This window comes from Perca fluviatilis, chromosome 3, assembly GCF_010015445.1.
Source record: "Perca fluviatilis chromosome 3, GENO_Pfluv_1.0, whole genome shotgun sequence".
NCBI classification, from domain to species: domain Eukaryota; kingdom Metazoa; phylum Chordata; class Actinopteri; order Perciformes; family Percidae; genus Perca; species Perca fluviatilis.
This window is the reverse complement of record NC_053114.1, coordinates 18,272,305-18,296,083: the sequence shown is the minus strand read 5'-3', so window position 1 is coordinate 18,296,083 and position 23,779 is coordinate 18,272,305. Positions and strand designations below refer to the sequence as shown.

The following is a 23,779-nucleotide window of genomic DNA, read 5'->3' as shown; positions in this document are numbered from 1 at the left end:
AGTACGTTGAGTGTACGTGGAGGCTCAAAGGCTGGGTGGTCTGTCTGTTTCGTGTTTCTACAAGGAGACGGAGACATAAAACGGGACTTCTTCTCTGCTGGCTGCCAAAATAATTCAGCTGGAGTCACACCCAGCCGCAAGTAATACATTTTCCTGGACTGGAGAGCAGAGTAGACCAGAGGGCATCTAATGAACCAGAAATACAAATCACTGATTTTCCTGCTCATTTCAAAATCAGTGTTGGCAAATGTATGCCTGTCGGGCATGTGTGTCAAATGGACGGGAAAGTAGTAGCTTCATGCACCATTTGTGGCTTATTTTCCAGATCTGATCCACCCATATATTTTCTGTCATGGTGGCTGTTGAAAAATAGGCACCAACATTTGCCATTTTAGTTTGAATAAATTCAAAGCATTATTCTAAAAGTAACTGGTTGGCAGGCAAATCATTTGTTTTCCTTCACATGTTGTTTAAGAAATGAGCTCTGAGAGAAAATGATCATCATACCCATCTTTCCTAAAACAGTTTTCACTGTTCACATGGATATTGTTGTCAAAAGAACTGCAAAATAATGTTTACAAGAAATCTTTAATAAAAGACAAGTGTTACACCATTGTAGAGAAGGTTGACACAGATACATACTGTAATACACACACCATGTCATAGTTGGTCTTATGTACAAACACATTTTTCAAACGAATCACATACACATGTGCGCGCGCACACACACACACACACACACACACACACACACACACACACACACACACACACACACACACACACACACACACACACACACACAAAGAGAAAGACTGATTACTACTACTGATTATCTTCCATATCCAACTATACCTAATGCATGTTTTTTTGGCCATTGGTACAGTACACGTTTGCACACAAAGGGGATGACTTGGAATGCTATAATGCATACAACATGATACAGGCTGTCCCAGTGTGCAGCCATGATCTGCTGAGTGAAAAGACAGTCTAAAATATTCCACAGCAGCAGGATGTTACAGCGAGCTTCATGGTAACGGATGAAGAAGAAACAGGAAGACGAGAGCAGAAAGAGGGAAGAGGATGTAAGCAGTCAGGGTTGAGCAAGTCAAAAGGAAATAGAAGGAGGAGGGAGAAACCAGCAAGAGAAGGAGCACAAGGAGAAAGAGTTCAGGTGTGTGGTTAAAGTGTTCCTTCATCCAGCAGTTTGTTGATGCCATTGCAGATCTTCCTCAGGGAGAGTCTGTACTCCTCTCTGTCCCCGTACAGCTCAGCCAGGAACTCTCCGTGGGCAAAATGGTTGAAAACGTGATCGATGCGTGCATGTGAGCGCGCCGTCAGGTGCTGCTCGACCAGGGTGTGAAGCAGGTCCCTGCACTCCAGCAGAAGCTCTGACAGAATATTCCTGTCAAAGGTGTACTCCACCTCGTAGAACGACACCGCCGTCATGGCTGCTTGGTTCATCTTTTTCTTAAAGCGCTCCACTGTGTCCAGCTCGTCGGGGCTGAACTGGTGGTTGCGGTACAAGATGCCGATCTTCAGGGCAATCTTAATGACGTCCTTGATGATCTTGTGGGCCTCCTTCTTGCTCTTGGTGAACTCGCGGCTCGTCTTGTAGAGCTCGTCCAAGATCTCGCTGCTGGTGTCATCTGTCAGCATGTTGGCCACTACCATGGTCGCCATCTTGCTCAGGATCTTCTTCTGAGCCTGCAGGGCCAGGGAGCGAGAGTTAAAGCTCTCCTGTCCTGAGGGCAGAGAAAATAGAAAGACAGGTTGTTTGGGGTTAGACCTAAAGGTCACAAATCTTCACTCCAACGTTACCTTTTTAAAGGAATATGTTACGGAACAAAACCGTAAAATAATGACTTTATATCCCACTCAACATCAGTTAAACTGTTAAAATGTGCAGATGATACCACTGTAGTAGGTCTTATCTCTGATGGTGATAAATCTGTTTACCGGGGTGAAGTAGTACAGCTGGTGAGGTGGTGTGAGAACAATAACCTAATCCTCAATACCTCTAAAACCAACTGATAGTCGACTTTAGAAAGAAGGCAGCCCAGCACTTTCCCCTCTCCATCAATAGCCAGGTTGTTGAGAGGGTCCCCTCCTTCCGCTTCTTAGGCACCACCATACACCAGTCTCTCTCATGGGACCTGAACATCAGTGTCATTGTAGTTTATCGGTGTTTTAAGCCCCCAACGTCTCCTTCCAGGCAGCGCTGCCTGGAAGGCACTGGGATTAGGCTATGGTTATGGTTAGGGTTAGGTGCCTTGAAGTCAACGGTCGCAGCGCTGCCAAACACCATTGAGCGTCATTGTAAGCAAAGCCCATCAGAGGCTCTACTTCCTCCATGAGCTGAGGAAATTTAGGGTTAGCCAGAACTCATTTCTACCGAGCCGTCGTGGAAAGCACGCTGACCTTCTCTATACTGTCCTGGTACGGTAATGCGACCAGCCAGGATAAGCAACAGCTAGAGAAAGTAGTGCGCAGAGCCTCCAAGATTATTGGCTGTAGTCTGCCTACCATAGCCTCACACTATGACACTAGAATCATCAAAAAGGCTAGAAACATCACCACTGACCCCTACCACCCAGCACATCACCTGTTCACGCTTTTGCCATCAGGGAAGAGGTATAGAAGCATCACCAGCAGAACATCACGCTTCAGAGATAGCACCTACCTCCAAGCTATACAACACTTAAACATGGTTTAAGGTCCCCCCCCCCCCATCCCCCGCACTATGGAATGCCCCACTGCACTAGGGACATTCCCATTTGCCATTGCACTATGAGCTCTGGCTTGTGCCTCCTTTAGGACTTTATGGACTGGTCCACAACCCGTATACACACTTTAATGTGCAATATGTGTTGTTTGTGTTTATGTCTGTGCATTTGATGTCAATATGTGAGGTATATGTGTGCAATGTGTTGTTATGTTGGTGCACTGTTGTCAATTAGGTGGTATATGTGGGAACACCAAGACAAATTCCATCAACTGCACTGTTGAAATGGCTAATAAACTTAAACTTGAACTTGAAACTTGCATGCTATATGTATCTAGAGGTGGTTAGACGTGGACAAAGACTTTTGTGCAATTGTAGATTTAGTCTGAACACTGAACACTGGAAAAAGAAAGAAGCACTTTTAAAGTAAATCTTGGTACATGTTGTTATTATAGTCTTTTACAATCGCCCTTAAATTTCAGTATGTTTACATGAAAAAGCTGACTTCAATCTGGACAAACAGGCTATAGCAGCTCTGTTGATAATAAAAATATGGGTCCTTCCTTTTTCAAGTTTTCATTGACATTACTTTGCCCTTGGATAAAGAACTCTGTGTGCTCATAAAACGTCTGATCTTATGTACTGAATTCTTTGTTATTTAGAGGAAGACTTTTTCTTGTGGTTGAGACACAACTTGCTGTTGTTGATATTGGTATTTAGCAGTATTTAATGTGATCTCAGTAAATATGAAGGCACAGCACTGGCACAGCACGCAAACTGCTTGGATGATTCAGTTTTTTTGGCATGGACAAAGGCTCATCCTCCAATCCATTCCAAACTTGGATATACAGAACTGCTGCTGACTAAAAGTTTATTTTACAAAAAACAAAATCGTACTTTGATTTTAAATAAAGTTACAAAAGTAACTAAATGCAGAACACAGTCTGACAAGTGAGAGCTGAGGAGTAGATAAAAAGCGGTGCAGCTGCATTCAACACAGGGCGGCGTCCTTCCTGGAGCTGCCTGTGGTGTGGTTGGCTGAGTATGGGAGGAATGATTATCTGCTCTGGATAACATCAAATAGCTGTACACCGATAAGAACCTCTTTGCACACAGTGTCTCTCTTCAGACTTCAGTGTGTCCCACTATGTCGCAATTTATCATAGAGGAGAACATCAAAGGCTGCCTGTGATATCATACAGCAATTCCAGCAGCTTAACATGTGTCTGTGTAAATGTGAAGAGTGGGAGGATGGAAAAGGGGTTTTATTTAGGTGCCACCCAGCTACAAATTACACACCAGATAACTCCTATTATGATTAAAGCCCAGGAAAGATGCCTCACTTTTTTTCTCCTGTTCCCTAGGCATACTGTCAGACTCGTCCTCCTCCACATGTATGTCCAGAGAGAGAGAAAGAGAGAGAGAGAGAGAGAGAGAGAGAGAGAGAGAGAGAGTGGATGGGGCCATGGGGGTGTCATTGCCCAGTAAGCTTAGCACAGAACAGCAGATGAGCCCAAATTCAAAGACACCTGCTTTGTTGTCATTATAATTTTGATCAAAACAGACAGCTATGTGACCATTCACACCATCATCGCATCATCTATGTGTGTGTGTCTATATATATATATATATATGTTATATGTTATTTAAACACACACATGCATGGAAGGAATGGAATGCAGCACAACAATTGGGAGAAATCCTATTTGTGTAATTTCATGTGAATGTACAAAATTGACATTTGATGTGCTGGTCTGAAGCTAAATGACATTTCATGTACATATAATTAGCCTGCTATGACATTTACAACTACCACGGCAAATGTCCTTGTCTACAGTAATTTCCCAATACATAAGATCTGATGTTCAGTTCCTTTGTGCAGCTTCATGGGAGTGGGGGTGAAACCTATTGTATGTTAGACAAAGGTAGAGTGGGTGAGTATGAAGATGTCAAAGAAAGAAAGTTTTATCAAAGCATTTGTTATCAGGGAAAAAAAAGTTGAAAAGCAAATTGAAAGTGAATTAACTCCTGATTAGCTTACAATTGCCAATTCACACACTGCAGACACAGAGTAACATAACCATTCAATTAAAGTTGTGTTTTTGGTGACCTGGCAAATGGAAGTCCACTAATTCCTTTCTTCTAAATCTGTTTTGGTCTCACGACTAACGACTTCCAATTTGTGGCTCTTTGACTGTTAAATGCTCCACTATCTTTCATACTAGTTGTCTGTCTGCCTTTTGATGCTGGGCAGGTAGCTAAAAGTAGGTTTATCAAAGCTTTTTCCCTAACAACAGCACCCTGCAGCAGATAGAAACAAGGTTGACGAGAGTACATTTACAGAAACAAAAAAAGTTAATTAGTGGACAGTTTACACGTTACTGTTCTGTGCTCTTTGTTGTGTGGAAGGATGCATTTAACATATATGAAGGATCTTATAATATATTGTGACTACAACCAACTAAGAATAGTCTTCAATGACTCTACAGTCAACATCAGTCTGGGAAAATGACTTTGTGTAACCCTATCCCTGCACACTGCTGTTCATAGACTGCTCTTAAAAATACCAAATTTAAATTATATGGCCTGAGGTGACGAATAGATAGCATGCAGATAAACATCACACCAATACGGTAGTTTCCATGATTTTTGAATTTGCAACACCAGGACATATAACTGTGGTTCTCATTAGGCAGATCTGTGCCTCTCATCAACAGGCTCTCTTTGTCACTGTTATTTCCTGTTTCTCTGAAGCAGCTCTTTGTTCCAGTGAGCCTCTGATATTCAGAAACCCAACTGGATAGATTTCTGAAACGCTGGCACACTGATAAAGGTGACAGCTTGCCCCATAAAGCCGGCCTTGTCGGACCAATCGTCGTGCAGGCTATCTGGATTTGGATCCTACCAGTATGTGTGACCAGTCGCTGGTGAATTTCTCTTCTGTGCAATTAAATAACCAAGATTTGTGATTCTCAATGCCGAGATCAGTTAAACTTGTAACTTAAAAGAGTGATGCATAAAGGAAGTGATTGGATCTTTTCTGTTTTTAGTGCAGAGCTAAAAGTAGACTAATTATTCTTCTGCCACCCCCCATCATACAGCCTGGAGCCTGTTTCTGAGGACCAGCAGGTGGCTATCCACTAACTTGCCTTCACCCCTGTCTCAAGTCTGTTTGCACATACCAGAGTGGCGAAGAATGTTAGCAAAAGTGTGTGTGTGTGTGTGTGTGTGTGTGTGTGTGTGTGTGGAGGGGGTGGGGAGGGATGAAGATGAGGCTGCTTGAGGTGTGAGTCAGAGTGCCGGGGAAGAAGGTGCGAGAGTCTGGCTGAAGATTTTACAGTAAGTAGATGATTATAAGAGAGCCCATGGAGACACCGAGAAGTCTCTCACGCACTCCTCCTGTACAGCCTGTCACCCAGAGGCTGATAGGAGTGACATGCATGAGCCAGAGTGTCAGAATGAGTTAGAGAAGAGTCCAAGCTGTCAGCAGAGAGATGATCAGAAAACTGTCTATCCTGTTACTTATCTCTCTCCTGTTCTCACACGTTCTCTCCTGCCTGCTTATTATATTCGCACTTGTTCTCAAGTGGGAAGGTTTCACACAAGTAAAGTGACTATTCTGTGTAATGCAGCATGTGGGAATAAGTTACTGAAAACAAACCAGGAGCAGGAGTAGGAGTCCATAAAAGTGGTTACATAAGAGTGTTTGGGAATTGGTGAAGTTTACTTTTAACATCAGGATTAGTAAGGTGCTTGGTGCTCTCTGGCCGTGGCTGTTGACTAGACAGTCTCTCTTTGTTCCGCCTGATGTTTTTAGAGCGCTGAGTCAACAGTTTCTGCTGCACTGCATCAGAACATACATACAGTGTGGAACATGGAGACAAGCCAAACCTGCCCGGCTAAAGGTGGTAGCCTGCAAAAAATATCGTTCTAGGCTGATTTATTTTTCAATTCACTCAGAGCTACTTATATCAATGAAGTGACCATTTATAGCAAATAGCAAAACAATATAGCTATCACAAAAACACGGCTTCTTCTAGAAAACTAATCCTCCCCCTTGAAGTAATACTTTGATATTTCGGTAAATATTTCTGACCTTTGTGGTTGCAGCCAATCACTGTGTTGACCACTGCTTGTACTGAAAGATGGATGAAAAACTAATTGTGTTGCTGAATTTCCAAAACTGTACAAAAACAAACTGGCCTCATATTGAGACCAGACAAAAAAGATAAACGCTTGGTGCAATATCTTTTCTACCCAGGTTTGTTACAAAAAACACAGTTAAAGTGTCTGAAAAGTAGCCTTCTTTGGAAGTTAAGTGAGCTGATCCTGACCCCTTGGCACATTTAAAGCGATAAAACTCAACAGTTGAAACTTGAACATGAAATAAAAAAAAAAGACTTGCTAATCTGGAGATTTTTTGCAGCATGCTGGGCGGCTGGGCTTTTGGAGAGGGTCGTGAGGCTCGTCTTGGTGTCTTTCCAGAGTAACCAGAGGAATGAACCACTTGCAGGACCAGCAGCTAACACTGATGAAGGCCGACTGGCCTTTAGCGAGTCAACGCTGGAGTGCTTTGGCTGGAACGCTGCAGAACTCACACCCCAGACCGAGCCAACTGTGTGAATGTGTGTGAATCTGTGCGTGTGTGTCTTTTATCGGCTGTTTTTTGTCTTTTGCGTTTCATGTCTCGACAGCAGAATAAAAAAAAAAAAAATAAGTGGAATACTCAGTCATCATCATCAATTTGATGATGATCAAAGATATTGATCACTAAATAGACATCAGTTAAGTTATTAAAGGCAGGGTTGGTAACTATTTCCAATGGGCTCTGAAAAAGGAGCGAAAAATATCCGTCATCTGCAGCTGCTTTACAGGTCACTACAGCAGCTGTGGATCAGTGGTAGAGTGGTTACCTGCCAACCGGAAAGTTGGTGGTTTGATCCCTGGCCCTGCAGTCCCATGTCGAGTGTAAATGTTTGTGAAGGTGTATGGCACCCTTGGCCACAGTGTGTGAATGGTTCCTATACTATGTAAAAGCGCTTTGAGTAGTTGTTAAGACTAGAAAAGTGTTATATAAAAACAGTCCATTTACATTTGAGTGAACCAATGAAATGCCTCCTAGCCCTGCTGCACGTACTCCACCCCTCCACTGTACGAACCTGAGCTCAATGCGCATCGTTGCAGCATTGCTAACAGTAGTCATGTTTCTTTTAAACATTTGGCATGATAATATCAGGTGTTTGTTTACCGGTGAGTTTGCGGTCCTTTCCCTGGTCTGCTCTGATCTGCTCTGGAGAAGCGACGCAGCGGTCTGTGTGTGGGTCGGAGCCCCGACGAGATGCTACTTTAAAATCTTGCTAGCTTTTCAACATTACCAAACCTGCCTTTAAATGATCTGCAGCCACTAACCAGTTAAGGTCATTATCAACTAACTACTACTATTAACTAAGATGAAAGCCAAGCATATAAAAAACATCCTAAATATATAATGTGTTGTATAATATAATATATGGTAATATATAAGAACATAAAAAAAGGCATTTTCACCTAGATTTGTTGAACAATTTGAATGAATGATTAAATGAATAGGGAACTATGGTATCTAAAGATTAAAAGTAATGGAAAACCAAAATAACCCTGAAATAAAAAATAATGTAATTGTCTTCTTCTTTGTTTTTGCAAATTATTTTCTATCCTGAGCTGTGAGTCATTTACTTCTGCAGCTAATAACATAATATTTTAGCTCTGAACCATTCAGAGCTTCTGCAGGGCTCAAAAACCTATCAAAAAGTATTAGGTATCTGAAACACACACACACACACACACACACACACACACACACACGCACACACACACACACACACACACACACACACACACACACACACACACACAGCTGTTTGGGGTTGCTAATGACAACATGCTCATGTTTAGTATTAGACACAACCGGGTCACCCTCTCTGCACAGGTGCATGGGATGTTTTTTTGCCAGACCGACACTGATACTTGTTCACCACACATGCCTGTATGCGCTCACACGACAAACACAGGTGTTCAAACACAATCATTTTTCTATTAGGTTTGCATATTACTGTAGCACAGGATGAATGTGTGACGTTCGATAAGAAGAGAGAAAACAAAAAAGAAAAATCTCAATTTGTTATACTCTCGATTGCTCAGCACAGACACTCCTTCCTGTAAACATTATTAGTTCAAACAGCCAAACATGAAACGTTGCTAAGAGACAATCTGAGTCAGAGATGCACAGAGGTAAGAGAGGTTAGGAGTGTTTTTGGTGAGTGACAAACAAAAAAGCTATCGAGCTCTGCAAATCTAATTTTTGCCCAGTGGGAGTCATTACCAAAGTCCCCTGCTGTACATTTACTTTTCTTGTGCAACCTATTATTTTAATATATTTTATAACTGAGTAGTCAATACATGCCTCTCTAAAGTGAATGGTTACGTTATTTGCACCCTCTAAATACTAAAACAGCAGTATTTTCCCAGACATTTTTCTTTTTTAAATATTTTGTTTAATAAGAGAAACCCTTTTGCCTAATGTTTACTGGACTTCTGCAGTAGTTGCATATGTTCATATTCATATAAAAAAAACAACTTTAAAGTCTGCCAGCTTGTGTGCTCATGCTGTGGCACGAAGTGCAGGAAAAGCCTCTAATAAATCAGCACTGCCATTTCACAAAGAACAAACACAAGATGAACAATGTATCAATACCAAGAAAATGTCAGGGAAAAGAAAGGTAAGAGACGTAAACAAGGGTGACAGCTTGACTTCCTCATCTTTTGCCTTGACCTTTTCGTTTGCTTTTGATTTCCAATGAGGAGACACTGCAGACTTTCTTTGGCTGCATTGAGGAAAACAATGGAGCAGGTCATTCAACAACTGTAAAGAGGTTTTTAATAGCCTGCAGGGATAGTGTTAAGCAAGCCTGAGGGGTCAGTGGAGTGGAGTGGGGAGGAGAGGGATGGTGCGTTATGCCAGCTGGTACCAGAGCACGACCAGCCATGTTGGAAGTATTTAGGTGTGAAAGAAAATATCACATAAAATATACTCTGTTACAAGTAAAAGTCCTGAATTTTACTTTAAAAGTATAAAAGTATGAGCAGCAAACTGTACTTTAAGTCTCAACAATGAAAGTACCCACACTTTAAATGCGTTACTATTTGTAATTCAACCCTTAGTAATATATTGTTTTTTTTAAGTCATTATGTTTTCTGTGTAAAATTTTAAAAGTAGCTAAAGCTGTCAGATAAATGCAATGTAGTAAAAAGCATAACATTTCTCAGTGACTTGCAGTGGAGTAGAAGAATAAAGTAGCTTAATATGGAAATCTGCACGTTCAAGTACATCGAAATTGTACTTATGTACAGTACTTAAATCAGAATGAAGGAAAGAGCTGCAGAAGTATTCAGACACTTGAACAAATTAAGGCTTTTTTGTCTTTTCGTGTCTCTCCTGCTCAGAAGATCAACAAACACATCACCCCTGCACACTCTGTTGTAATGCAGTGTGTGTGTGTGTGTGTGTGTGTGTGTGTGTGTGTGTGTGTGTGTGTGTGTGTGTGTGTGTGTGTGTGTGTGTGTGTGTGTTTGTATCTGGATAAAACTAACTGATGATAAAGACTGAGAAAAATATTTCTACTGAGAGAAAGAGAGTGAGACACAGTACGGTGTAGTGCATTGATGTGCATTATTCATGACATGTAAAATCTGTCTCTCAGCCAGTTTCCAAAGGGCACTCTGGAGCTGAAATAGGTCATTTGCCGTGCCATTAACAGCTGCTGAGAATGTAGAGGGGCATTCAAACCTTTAGGGTTAATAAATAACTCCCTTTTAATGCCTTAATGACTCTCATTCATGTGAAGTGGGGTCACAAAGTTTAAAGTTCATTCCCTTTTGTAGATGTGGATACTTTACTGCCTCAGACTGAAACTGGAATGTACAGCTAACTCGTGCTTTACTGAGAGAAAGTGTAATAGCAGGAAATACAGATTTACCCTCTTCACAGATCCCCAAGGCTTTGAAAAGGCACACTGCTAACTTCGTGTAAAACACATGACAAATGAATGTTAGGAGTTTTTGTGCCGATAATGGCTTGTGCACGTGTTACCTGTCTCTGCTTGAACCTAGTTTCCATTTTTCTCACATGCGGAGCATGTATGAGGTGAGGCATGAAAGAAGCTGCATCCTCACAAAATGTTGGTATCATGATGATATTATTGTATTTTAGATGAGCTGAGTTTAAAAAGTTTAAAGTTTGTCCTCTATATATGCACTAACAAGTTTGCGTTTCATCTGTTAAACATACCATTCAGTGCAAATCTGACAGTTCTTTAATAACCAAAAAATTTATCAAAATTGTTTATGCTACAAAATAAATATTGCCGATATATCATTATCAGATCTTTTAAAAGCTCTCACATATAGATATTGGCCGATATATTAATAATCTATTATCGGTCAGGCTCTATTCATAAAAGCTAGTTATACACATGTTCATGTTGATGTTCTGATGACATTACATAACTGAATGGCGGCAGCCCAATCCCAGCAGGCTTTCCACTTGAGCTTTGACTGTGGCTGTTCAGAACAGCTACAACCACTTTTGCCTTCAGGTGTGGTTGGATGTTTTACAAACTTGTTTGTTTCACGCAAACTGAAACCTTAAGGCATAGTCTGCTAGGTGTGGACGTTAACAACTAATTTTTGATTAGGATTGTGATAAGTTTGGTATGGATAAGCTCTAACCGTTCTGATTTTGTGATCTATTAAAACCCCAAATAAACCTTTTCTCTAACGTATTCCTACCCGTTGGGTTTGTGAGTGTGTTGACTTAAGTTAGTTGAATGGAACAGTCAAAAGAAAGGCATAACAAGCAGTCTAAATGAAGATGGTACACTTTAGGATGTTCTCTGTGTATTGGTTAGAATACATGGCAATGTGCAGCCAAACACGGTTTGACTCAGCATTACTGGCAAATGCATAATGGAAGAAAATCATAAACCTGTTACTGTAAGAGTGTGTTTCAATAAAAGCAAATTGATGTAGGTCAGTGTAGCTGTAATGAAGAGGTCTGATATACAGTAGGAGACAATGTTTGCAACTACAAGTGTGTTTATCCTGGGACTGGTCTAAGTGTCTCTACTGTGATTAACAGTCCAGGGAAAGCACTTAGGAGCCTCTTGGAGTCAGGAGGGATTGCCTATGGCACCGTACAGCCTCATTTAATGCTCCATCCCTCATCTCTTTCTCTGCCTCTTTCTGTCTCTTAGTTGCAATGGCCATGTCCCTGTAGAGCTGAACCACAGAGATGAGGCGAAATGAGGCAGTGGCAATGTCTGATTGATTAATGCGCCGCTGGCTTGATCGCCTATCACAAGGATCGAGAGAGAAAAGGCAGAGAGACAGAGAAAGATAGCAGCGATTTGACCACCACCTTTGGCTCTGGCCTTAGCGTTCATCGCAGTCACTCCTCGTTATGAAGACCAGAAAAGCGGCTAGTCTGCAGAGGATTCGAGGTGGTATCCAGGACATCCTGTTAGAACACAGACTGGACTGCAGGGCCCTGTGAGACTTGTCCTTTGACCTCTTCTTTGCCGTAGATCTAATGTCTTTACCAGCTGTGGCTCACTGAAGTCTGCCATTGTTTAGCAAGTAAAGAGCCAGGCCACAAATAGCTGGTTAGCCGGGCACAATGGCAAAATGTTATTATGAAGAGCCCGTAGTGCACGCTAGTTAATGCTGCTTTAATGTTTGAAAGGCATGACTGCTCGCTTGGGTCCAGATGTGCTCAGCTTGTCAGTTTTGACAAAATTTGCACCTAAACTAGCTACCGTATATTGTCTCGTCACATAATCAAATAGAGGCTTGACATTGGACAACATCAACATACCCAGCAAGCATCATTGCATATCTGTATATGACAGAAATACCAAAAACATTAGGAAATTATTCATTTCATTGAATAGTTCTTAAAGTTTATCAGATTTCTACTGCCTTATTTACCACAAAAAAGAAAACCATGACTCTCTCTATGGCTCGCCCACCCGACGAGCTCCAATGCAACTGCACTGCCTGCCCTGTCTATATCTACGCCTCTGGCCGGGCATGAGAACTGGCTGGAGACTGTGTCCCCTCTCTGCGTCCCTCCTCTGGGAGCTTCTCTGGAAAAGTACTCTGCCACGATCGTCAGCTGTCAGGTGGGCGTTGGTTGAGGACAAAAAATACTGAGCATTTCTACATGGATACATAAATGTCCACTAATAATTTGTACAACACAATAATGATCCAAACTACAGTACATCCAGGTTTTGCATTTACAGCTCTAAACAGCCAGTCTTATGTAAGTCTCTGAAACTGTCTGGCTTCAACTGAAGTGATGTTTTTTTACATTTTTGTCAGCGACAGCAGCAGTTTGTCTGGAAGAGAAAGTGGGCGGATAACCACTGTGACTGCAAACAAAGAAAAGAGCGGCAACTACAATCAAACTTCACTGTGGAAATGTGACACAGCACAAAAATGCTTTTTCGTGATCGCTGGTTAATTCAGCTATAATCCTGTAGATAACCACCTCAAAAATGATTTGATTCATAGAACACTATTTATAAAAAGCTGGGTACAAATGTGTGGGTGTGTGTGTTTGTGTGTGAACCATAATGATAGACTGTGAGACTGAGGCCTAATAAAAAACAGAGGATGATAAAATATTGGGGCTTTTCTTACTTTATCTGGCCTGGTACCCAGACAGAAGGTTCCTTTGAAATAAATAAATAAAACTATTTACAGAGAAAGGAGAAGTGCATAAGAAAGAGGGAGGGTTGGCCAAAGCTGGCAATATGTAGGCTACATTTTCATTTCCACCATTCAGTCAAGACTAATAGAAGTAAGCAGGAGAAAGTAGAATGCATGAGAAGAAAGAGGATATGTTTGCTTCAAAAATGCTCTGAATTAGCACAGGAGAAGAAAATAAAAATAAATATACAATCACAGCCATTCTGAAAGCCTGCATATGTGTCACTTCCTTTAAAACCAGCGTGGAGGAGTGATAGAAAGAAGGATGGAGGAAGTAGGGGTGTTAAAGAAAGAGATATGGCCATGTGTCCATATTTTGATTGTCTCCTGTCAAAGTGCATTTACGTCAGACACAGACCCACACAACATCAAACACATCTTGTCACCATCATTCCCTTTTGCATCATGTGCAGCTGTATGAAGAACCAGATATAGCACGTTTCTTTGTCTTGTATTCATGAAGCTCTCGTCTTCTTTTTGTTTAGCTGCTTCTTTTCTCTGTTCATTTCTCATCAGATCTACATTGAGCAGAGCTTGAGTGGCAAGGAAGTTAAGTGTTTTCCGGGACTGGGTGAGTCGCTCCTCTCATAGACTTCAGCCAAGTCTCAGCATGCCGTGGCATCGTTTACAAAGAAAAAAACACACGTGCCTGCACGCACGCACACACGCATGCACGCGCACACACAAATACACACATGCACACTCATCCAGACCTTGCCAGCTTTCCCCATAACTTTGGCCTCCTGGTTTGTTTACTAGCTCACCCACTATAACTGAGTTTACGTAAAAGTGAGGCACTGGGAAGCTTCAAATAACTAGAGGCCCAGTCTGTCATTGGCCTTATATAGAGCTAAAGCCCCGCCCCCTGCCCTAGCTACCCTCCCTACCACTAGCATCCATAACTTAGTGGGTCTTCTGTCAATCATCTATGTTAAATGGGTGTTTACTGCACTGCAAGGTAATATTTGATTATATTATACAAAGTTAAAATAATGATTTTGTTAGCAGTCCCCAACTACAGTCCCCATGATGCTTTGACAGCATGGCAATGGCTAATTAAATGCTCACAGGGGTCACAGTGACATTTGTAGTAACCGGTGATGGAAAAAGTGTTTATGGGGTTAGCGTTAATGTGTTCAAAATTTGCTGTACTCAAAATACTGAAAAAGCTCTCATAGACCACTTCCCAATATGTGAAATACCTACGTTTTTTCTCAAAGCCACATGCACTAACATGAAGGGATGGCCGGACCGGCTATCAAACAAGAACAGAGGAGCATGGATTACAACACACAGAGAGGGAGTGTGACTTCATTCACTGGACGCCATTACTCCATTATATCTTTACATAGCAAATATTTGTTTGCGGCTTCATTAATATTCTGAATATAGAGTACAGCCCCTTTAAGTAAAAGTATAAATGTATTAGAAACAAAAAGTACTTAAAGTATCAAAAGTTAAAGTACTCATTAGGCAGCAGAGTGGCCCCTGTCATTGTAGTGTGTATAATATACTAAGTTATCCGACTTTTATTACTATAACATTGCTATTAATATTGCAGCTATTTCAGCATTCAGAATAAATTTGAATCTGAAAAGTAACTAAAGCTGTCAGACAAATGGACTGGGGTGAATATACAGTATTTCATTCTGAACTGTGGTGTAGTAGAAGTATAAAGTAGCTTTAAATAGAAATACTCAAGTAAAGTACAAGTACATCAAAATTGTGCAGTACTTCAGTAAATGTACACTGTTAATAATGCAAATGACAAAGAAATCCAGAATCCATATCTTAAAGTGATGGTTCGGAGTAATTTCACCCTAGGGTCCTTTGCACCATGACCTCGAGCCAAACACACCCCCAGAAGCTTTTTTCACCGGGGTCTAACATTGGGCGAGTTAGCGTAGAGTAGCGTTAGCCGCTAAATAGCTTAGCGCGGGGCTAATGGACCCACGTTTGTATCTCTTAAATGACCCCACTAATAATGCCCGAAATGATACCAAAGGTCTACACTAGTATATATAGGTTATGCACTCATAAAACGATGGATTGGAAAGTTTGTAAGTACACCAGAAGTTTATGTAAATAACACTTGCCTGCTGGCTTCTGCTCTCTGCTGTTGTTGTTGCTGCTGTAAGCAGAGTGCTTAGGGACATCTACAAATTACAACACCAAAAAGAGATGCAACAAAAATATTTTTTTATTTAACTTATTTTTTAAAGTAAGTGCTGTAATATAACTAGCAGGAGACAAGTAATAATTGAGGTAAGTTTGGAGACATTACCTTATTTAATCATTAAATTAATACATATTTTTGTTGTATCTCTTTTCGGTGTAGTAATTTATAGCCGGCCCTAAGCACTCGTCTAACTGCAGGTAGCAGCAGCAGCAGCAACAGCAACAGAGAGCAGAAGAGAGCAGGCAAGTGTTCATAAACGTCTGGTGTACTTACAAACAATTTCCAATCCATCGTTTTATGAAAGCATAACCTATATATACTAGTGTAGACCTTTGGTATCATTTGGGCATTATTAGTGATCAAACGTTAAAAAATACAATTAAGAATACCAATGCTTACTCTAGCAAGCTACTCTAACTAACTCGCCAGTGTTAGACCCAGTTAAAAAAGTCTGGGTGTGTTTTTCGAGGTCATGGTGGACCCTAGGGTAAATTACTCCGAACCATCACTTTAAGTCATTAGTATTTCAAAGTATTTCATGCAGTTCAATCAATTTGTCAAAAAAAACATGGCAATTATTTTAAAAACAATGTAGTATTGTTTATAGGAGGTAGAGGGGGCTGGAAGGTCTATATGGTTTTTAGGCAGCAGAGATTTTAAATATCGATAAAATGACATTTGAAGAGAGCATTACAGTAATGAGTACCATAAAGGAAAAAAACCAAGTTACAATCACATACATAAGCTAAAACTAAGTAACTTAGGTTTTTTGTATACTAACAAATTATATGATGTTAACTTTGTTTAAATGATAACTTTTAATAGTGACTTCAGGACTTTGGCTATGTATTATTATAGCATTTAGCATTTAACAGCTGCAGCTCCCATGAGTGAGGCAAACACAGTTTCCCACTGGCGAGCATCATACGTTGTTTGATTTTTAAATCAAATGTAAGAATCCTACTAGCCAGTGCAGCAGTAGATGTTACAGATTTCCTTTCAAGAAGACAGATGAAATAATCACTCGATGAGAAAATTACATGGAGCTGTAAATGTTAGGGGAGCAAAGGTTAGCCAGGAGAAGGGGCGGGGTTTCAGCTGTCTATGCTGCCTCAATTAAAAGGTTGCTCTTGCTTTGACTGGAGTGATAAAAGTGGATATACTTTAAGCTTTGGCCTTCAAGGCCCTCACTGGCATGACACGCTTTAGTGTGAAGCCAAAGTGCTGCTGCTCTCCTGGCTGCCAACCCACCACTAACTAATGACCAGGAAATAACTGTGGTTACACACACACACACACACACACACACACACACAACACACACACACACACACACACACACACACACACACACACACACACACACACACACACACACACACACACACACACACACAGATTTGTTTCTAGAGACTACATTCCTTCTTTTAACTTAACCCTCTCCACTACCATCCAGAGCCAAATCCTTCCATATTATGTTAATTCAAATCCTAACCTTTAAGGATAACAGAGTGCAGAACTTTAATTTCTCTCTGTTTCCATTATTGCCCATGACTTCTGTCTGTTCCACTGCCTTCTACCCCCTAGAGGCAAACAGTTTTAAATGTAAAAGCAGCTTAATGTGACATACTGCTACACTAACTGTTGTGATAACTGTGCTGAATATACATGGGTATTTTACTTTTCCCTACCATAATCCTATAATGCTATAATTAGCACAGTTAGTTCAGTTGTGCCAGAGTTAAGTGTGAAACGCTTTGTGTGTAATTGCCTCCCACTCCGCTTCGTTTTCTGTAGCCTTTTTGTTGCATAAATTGGGAGAGGAAAAGTTTATTCACTTGATATAGTCTGCATGGTGAGCTTATATTAGGAGACGGTAGGGAAGACAAACCCACACTGCTGTGGCTTCCACTGAACAATACATTTTAAGTTAAAGCAACTGTACCTAATATAAACAAATAACTTTCCTCAACATTTTCTATCAAAGATTGTGAATTTACTTGAATAAATAAAACGACAAAGATACAAGTTCATGCATCACAGCTGCTATGTTCAGTATCTACAGATACCTGTACAGGCTCAATGCTCCACTGACGCCATTCCAGCCTTTCCTTACAGTAATACACTGCTCGCCCTCAAATAGCTCGCCTCTCACACCAGGCGCCACTAGTGGCTGTTTGCTTTGCTCCGACTGGCCCTCCAGTGAAACCACAGCCTTCTCCTCCTCCTGAGTGTGTGTCTATGAGGCCTTGTCAAAATGCCTCTGCGGTCTAATTTCATGTTTCAGTAATGGCTCAGCCGTGGGGAAACGGTTCTCTCTCCAAATGTCCCACAGACACTATGAAATGCCACAGTATTATTTTGTCAACGCATGCATGTGCATATGAAGGAAAATGCTCACACACACACACACACACACACACACACACGGTCAGGGACCTGAAAGTTTTAGGGTTTGTCTTTCACTGCAGTTAGAGGAAGAAAAAAACTTTCTCCTGAGTCGCCTTTTCCACTTACGGCTTCACTCCTGTTTTCTTTTTTTCTCAGTTCATGTTACAATTTTCCAGAACCAGCTCCTGGTGTCTCGAGTGAGTGTGTGTGTGTGTGTGTGTGTGTTTGTGTAGAGGGCTGGGGTGCACTAAGCACTCTCCATCTGTGGGCCAGATTAAAGGCGGAGAAAAAAAAAAACAGGGATGCATGTGTTGGGAGACCAAGGAAATGAGCAAGAAGAGTGCAGGCTATTTTAGTGTGTGTGTGTATGTGTGTGTGTGTGTGTGTGTGTATATGCGTGTGTGTTACAGTGTATGCAGTCTCTCATGTGTAAAGCATGTGGCCAGTCTGCCAACATGGCAATAATGAGGCAGAAGCTCTCCTCTGATGCTGGGTGCTCCTGACTTGTTCTATTGCAGCACAGATCTTTGAAGTGTTTGTGGAAGTGCGGATTAGTGGCAATTAACAACAGCAATACAGTTTGTCGCGTTTGTCAGTATGCCAATGTGTGAATACTGAAGATTACCTGGCCGACGATTACATTTCGGTTTTGCCATCAAACATCTGCAGCTTTTTTGTTTATAATAGAACCACATCAACAGCCCTCATGCCCTTATGCATCTCACAGCTGTTATTACAACAGCCAAACAGCTTCTCTTTTCAACAACTCTGTTATCCATAGAAAATTCAAAATAAACACAAATGGCTGGAAATAGCTCTGAGGATGGCAAATTGGATTATGGTGTTATAGTGAGTCGCATTCACCATGATGAATCAGCCAAAAGTAGACCGTGGGCTGATTATTCACAAACATAACGTCAGACAAATATAACAACTAACAAACAATTCAAACCAGAAAGTGTCATTGTTTAGTGAAATGCAATGTATATTCTCTGCTGTGCGCCCATTGTATGGACAACAGCCCTCCAGCAGAACAGGTGTGTTGACATCCAGCCTCGCTTTGACTTATAATGAGATGTGGTCATCTCCACTCCACCACAGGAAGGAAGGACAAGGACTGCTGGATGAATCAGTTTGTGGGTATTGGGATGGTCAGTGGCGTGCTCATTGCATGACTCGCTGACTGGATGATTATGGGAGGAAATGTGAGCCTTTATGTGTGTGGATTTTTTTGTGTAAGGCCTAAAGGGTATTTCTTTCAGAATAGTTACAGCCGAGCTATGTGTGTTGTAGCTGATCTTTGTGCTTTAACACAACAAAAGGTACAGAGAACTGTGGAGCAAAGATAGAAAAACTTTAATGAATGGAAATAAACTATTGCTCTCTTTCCATTGAGTCACTTTCTCACTCCATAGTCCATCCTGCCTCTCATTTAATAAAAAAAAGTTAACTATGATACACAAATCTCCCCTGAAACTACTGGTGTGAGATAATTGAATAACATAGGTTAAAAAAATACAGTAGGAAAGCTTCCAGCAGACACATCAGCAGCAAGGACCAGATTTTGACACTATAATTAAAATTGAATTGAATTGACTTTTGGTGTTAGTCATTATCCAAATTCAAGGACCTTTTTTGTATATTGTAAAACAATCTACATTCACCTGAGAGAAAACAGGAAGAGGAAAAGACAATTTCCAGCAACTCACTCATGACTTCAACCACTCTTATGCCAACCATTATGTGTTTTCTTGACTTTACCCACAACCTCAACAGTTTTACTTGGAGGCCGTGTAATCTGGAGCTGAATCGACCAAGGCCAGCCATGTTCTCTGGGACATTGTGGGAAATGTTGAACTGAAGAAAAATACAAAATGGGTTGAGGGAAAGTTGGTTCAAACACAAGTGTTATCTAGGAATCTACCAAACATCACTAATTGCTAATAGTATCTGAGGATAAATCTAATAGAGCATAGGACCACAAACAGCTCAAGGGCAGAGAAGGCCACCTGTAACTAAATACCTCAATATTTACACTAAAGTTTTGTGCCAGAATACAGATTAAAAGCACAGATCAAACACACATCCCTCATCCACATGGAGGAATAAGGGTCAGTTTGTGTACAGCAATGCTTTCAAAATACGCCTGTTTTCAAAATAAACTTTGCTCAGGTTTCATTGGGACATTTGACCTCATAAAGTGAGCCATACCAGTTTTCTTTTTAACTGACAGTTGACGGAAGAGAAGAAACTGCAGCACAGCCACAAAACGCAATGCATCTTGAGTTCTCTCTCTTTCTCTCGACTGGGAAAATTGTCATTCTGCTTGTTCTCTCACGTCACGCTTCCTTTTCAACGTGTGTAACATAGCGTTCACGTCCAAAAGACACGAGAGTTAAATCCTCTTACATTACAAACATTATGTCAAGTTACATTGCTGGAAGCTTTAGCAGATCAAAGCATTTTTAGAAAAAGGAAAATGTGTCCATGATTTACCACTGCCTCAGTCTCTGGAAAACGTGTACATCACTTCACATGACAATGTCTCGAGCAAAAGCTCTGGTTCATGTTTTAACATTGAACAGTCTGCGTAAAATCATCAGATGATACAGATGTGTCATCACCTACTGATGATGTTCCTAAAACTTTCTGGCTCTCATATTAAGGTTCCTCTCTCTCTTTGCCAATGGACCAACAGACAGACAGACAGACAGTGAGCCAGATGGATAGACAGATGGCCAGAGTTCAGCAGAGCATTATTAACATACAAAGCTCTATGCCGTCAAATGAAGAGGCAAACAGCCACTGGATCATCATTACACTATCACTAACAGGGGCAACAACACGCCCTAAAAAATTAAGTCCATTATTTGACACCTATAGCAGCTCTGCTAATAGTACCCAAGGACAGTCCATACATGTGTCTAATGGAAAATCCTTTTAGAGGAATCCACATCTCTCTAATAGAGGACAAAGTCATTTAAGGCATCTCTCTAAATCTCTACAGAGAGTACGTAGCAAAGCAAAGACTCTTTGACCATTCCAGTATGCTGCGCTGTTTTTTTTCAAAACCTCTTGGAGATTTGATTCATGATCGTTGAACTCAAACTTATCTCCAGTAGGCGGTTTCATCTCCTGGCTTGAATTCTCTACAGGATCACAGTTCAATAAATCGCCCACTCGCTTGGAATGCTGGGAAATATCCAATGAGAGACACTAAACTTCAAGGAGTGTGTGTGTGCGTGCGTGCGTGTGCGTTCGTGCGTGCGTGTGTATGTGTGTGTTTAAGGTTTGAGTCCAACTGTTATCTCTCGGCACTGCAATAAGTCTTTGCTTTGCTTTCCTTTACTCGGACACCATAAAACAATTCTCCCTGAGTGTGCAATGCACCACGGAGAAGAGGAAGAAGCGTTCGGGGAGGCTGTGCTCCCTCAGTAGCTGGACGTGTTGATGAACAAACTGGCTGCACGTGTCGGAGCTTGCCTGTTCCTGGTGGTGACCGAGGTGACACTCAACGAGGCTCTGTCAGTCACCAGCATCAGAGCTCACAGCAGCTTGCCTTTGAAACGTCTCGGCAAGACGCTACATCTACTGGATAAAGTGACTCTTAAAAGTTCAAAAGTGTGTGATTCCTGATTTGAGAGGGGGTTCTTAAAAAGGTTTTCAGATGTGTAGGCAAACGGCTGATCAGTGTAAGGATGCCTGTATTGTGAAATAAATTGGTACAGAGTTGATAAAGCTACAGCCCCATTAGCAAAATGTGTGTATGTTGAGGGTCCAGTGCCGGATAAAACAAATGCTGGAAAACAGGCAGAAAGAACCCACTGACCCTCTGGATAAACGAATACACTACAATGTAGAGGTCTATTTACCCCAACATGTTAGTGGTGTAGTTGCAGTAATGGTCTTGAGGCTTACCTGGAGACAGGTCTCCGTCACTCTGCTCTCCAGAGTCTGAATCCATCTTCCCCTGCAGGACAATCGGAGGCTGCAGAAGCTCTCTGATTCCTATTTCTTCTTGTTCCCTTTCCTCTAAAGGGAGTCTTCGGATTTCTTCACCCAGGGAAAAAAAAAATCTACAAATGCACTTTCTTGTATTTTTTTTTTCCTTCTTCTCTTGGTGCGCTAAACTTCCCCTCCCAGTCTGGATCACTGCAGCTGTGAGAGGAATGCTACTGGACTGATTTGCTGAGCTGTCCTCCTTTTTTTGTTGCTGTCTTTTCCTTTTGCGCTCCTCTCTTCTCCTGACTCCCTCAGTTTCCCTCTTTCCTTCTCCCTCTCATCTACTTTCCCTGTGTCTGATGCTCCCTCCCCTTGCTCACTCTCGGCCCGTCCCCCTCTCGGTTTCTCCCTCCCTTGTCCCTGCCACTTGGTCCCTCCTCCTCCTCTCATTCGGTGCTGTCACACTCAGCCTCTTCACGCTTTCCCCACTCAAACTCTTTCTCTACCTCTTTCTGTATGCTGTAAGTGCCGTCTCTTCCTCTCTCTCTCTCTTCCTCTCTCCCTCCCTCTCTGTCTCTGGGTAAGAGGGCTGTCTGTGTTTTAGCAGAGCAATGGGAGAGACTCATTCATGGCAACTTGAAATTCATCTCCAGCAGTAAAAATCCCATGACCCCTTGTTACTGGCTGTTATAAAATCAGTCACTTACTATCTGTGGTGTTCACATGAAGTCAGCCCAGGTTACTGTTTTACTTTGTACCATAACCATTGGATGGATCTGACATTTCAGTGTGACAGCAAAGTAGTTTTGGATTTGTATTAGTCCTCACTGATCCCTTCCATCCAAAGCACAGGCTACTATATGTTTAGATGCCTTTCTTGCAAATAGTGAATTTATTTATTTCCATTTGTTGCAGAGGCTAGTTACTTGGTTTTGATAGATGTTCAAGGATGTTCAAGGATGCACCAGCATGCAATATTTCATACTCGTTCGACAAAACAGAAGCCTTCTCAAAGCATATAAATTACGAAATTCACAGCATTGTTTTAGTTGATTTCCTGATCATGAATGCCCACTCAGTGTCAGTGTGTCCTTGATTGCCGCAGGAAAGAGAGATTTCAGAACACTTGCTGCTTTGAAATGCATTACCTTTTACAGTTTTTTTCGATTGCTGAACGACAGTGGGCACAACTAGAGCTACATGTGCAAAACTCTAACTACAGTCTGCACAGCAGGAGTTCATGTGGACCAAACTCAAAAAACTAGTTCGTTTTTCATTGCTTGAACACAGTTTTCAAAACTCTACACACTTATCCCATGACTTTAACCACAACATGCACAGCACTGTAGAATTACAGCACTTTGTTCAAATGCTAACACACTGCTGTCATAACTGTTAACCACACATTCAAAACAGAATAAATTTCAGTCTGGTGCCTATCAAACACTGCTGATTGCAATTTTAGCTGAAAGCCTAAGCAGGTGTCTTGTTTTAGACTAGTTAGTGAACATATACGGTATTTATATAGAGAAAGCTCAGAAAGCCTTTTTTTTTGTATACAAACATCAAACAAGAATGAAACAGTTATACACTGTACCGTTTGAGAGAAACAGGTAAAAGAGGAAAGATACCAACATGTCCAGGTAAGATGTCTGAGGTTACATACACAACAATGTGAAAAACACTATATTTTTACAATAGTAAAACTGCGTTCTTACTGTTTTTCAGAAAGT

General features: G+C 41.3%; 1 protein-coding gene across 1 annotated transcript; it reads right to left on the bottom strand.

Moving 5' to 3' along the window:
• Window positions 1-569: 569 nt before the first annotated feature.
• On the bottom strand, window positions 570-22,396 carry tnfaip8l3 (tumor necrosis factor, alpha-induced protein 8-like 3). The gene is made up of 2 exons (XM_039794050.1): window positions 22,023-22,396; window positions 570-1,745 (listed from the first exon to the last, which is right to left on the bottom strand). Exons 1-2 carry the CDS (start codon window positions 22,066-22,068, stop codon window positions 1,183-1,185), a joined length of 609 nt encoding a protein of 202 aa, XP_039649984.1. The 5' UTR covers window positions 22,069-22,396; the 3' UTR covers window positions 570-1,182.
• Window positions 22,397-23,779: the final 1,383 nt, after the last annotated feature.

Excerpts from the sequence above, each read along its gene's own strand:
- tnfaip8l3 (XM_039794050.1), bottom strand. The coding sequence starts at position 22,068 with ATGGATTCAGACTCTGGAGAGCAGAGTGACGGAGACCTGTCTCCAG. Across the intron at positions 1,746-22,022 it reads TGACGGAGACCTGTCTCCAG|GACAGGAGAGCTTTAACTCT; the intron begins GTAAGCCTCAAG and ends CTCTGCCCTCAG.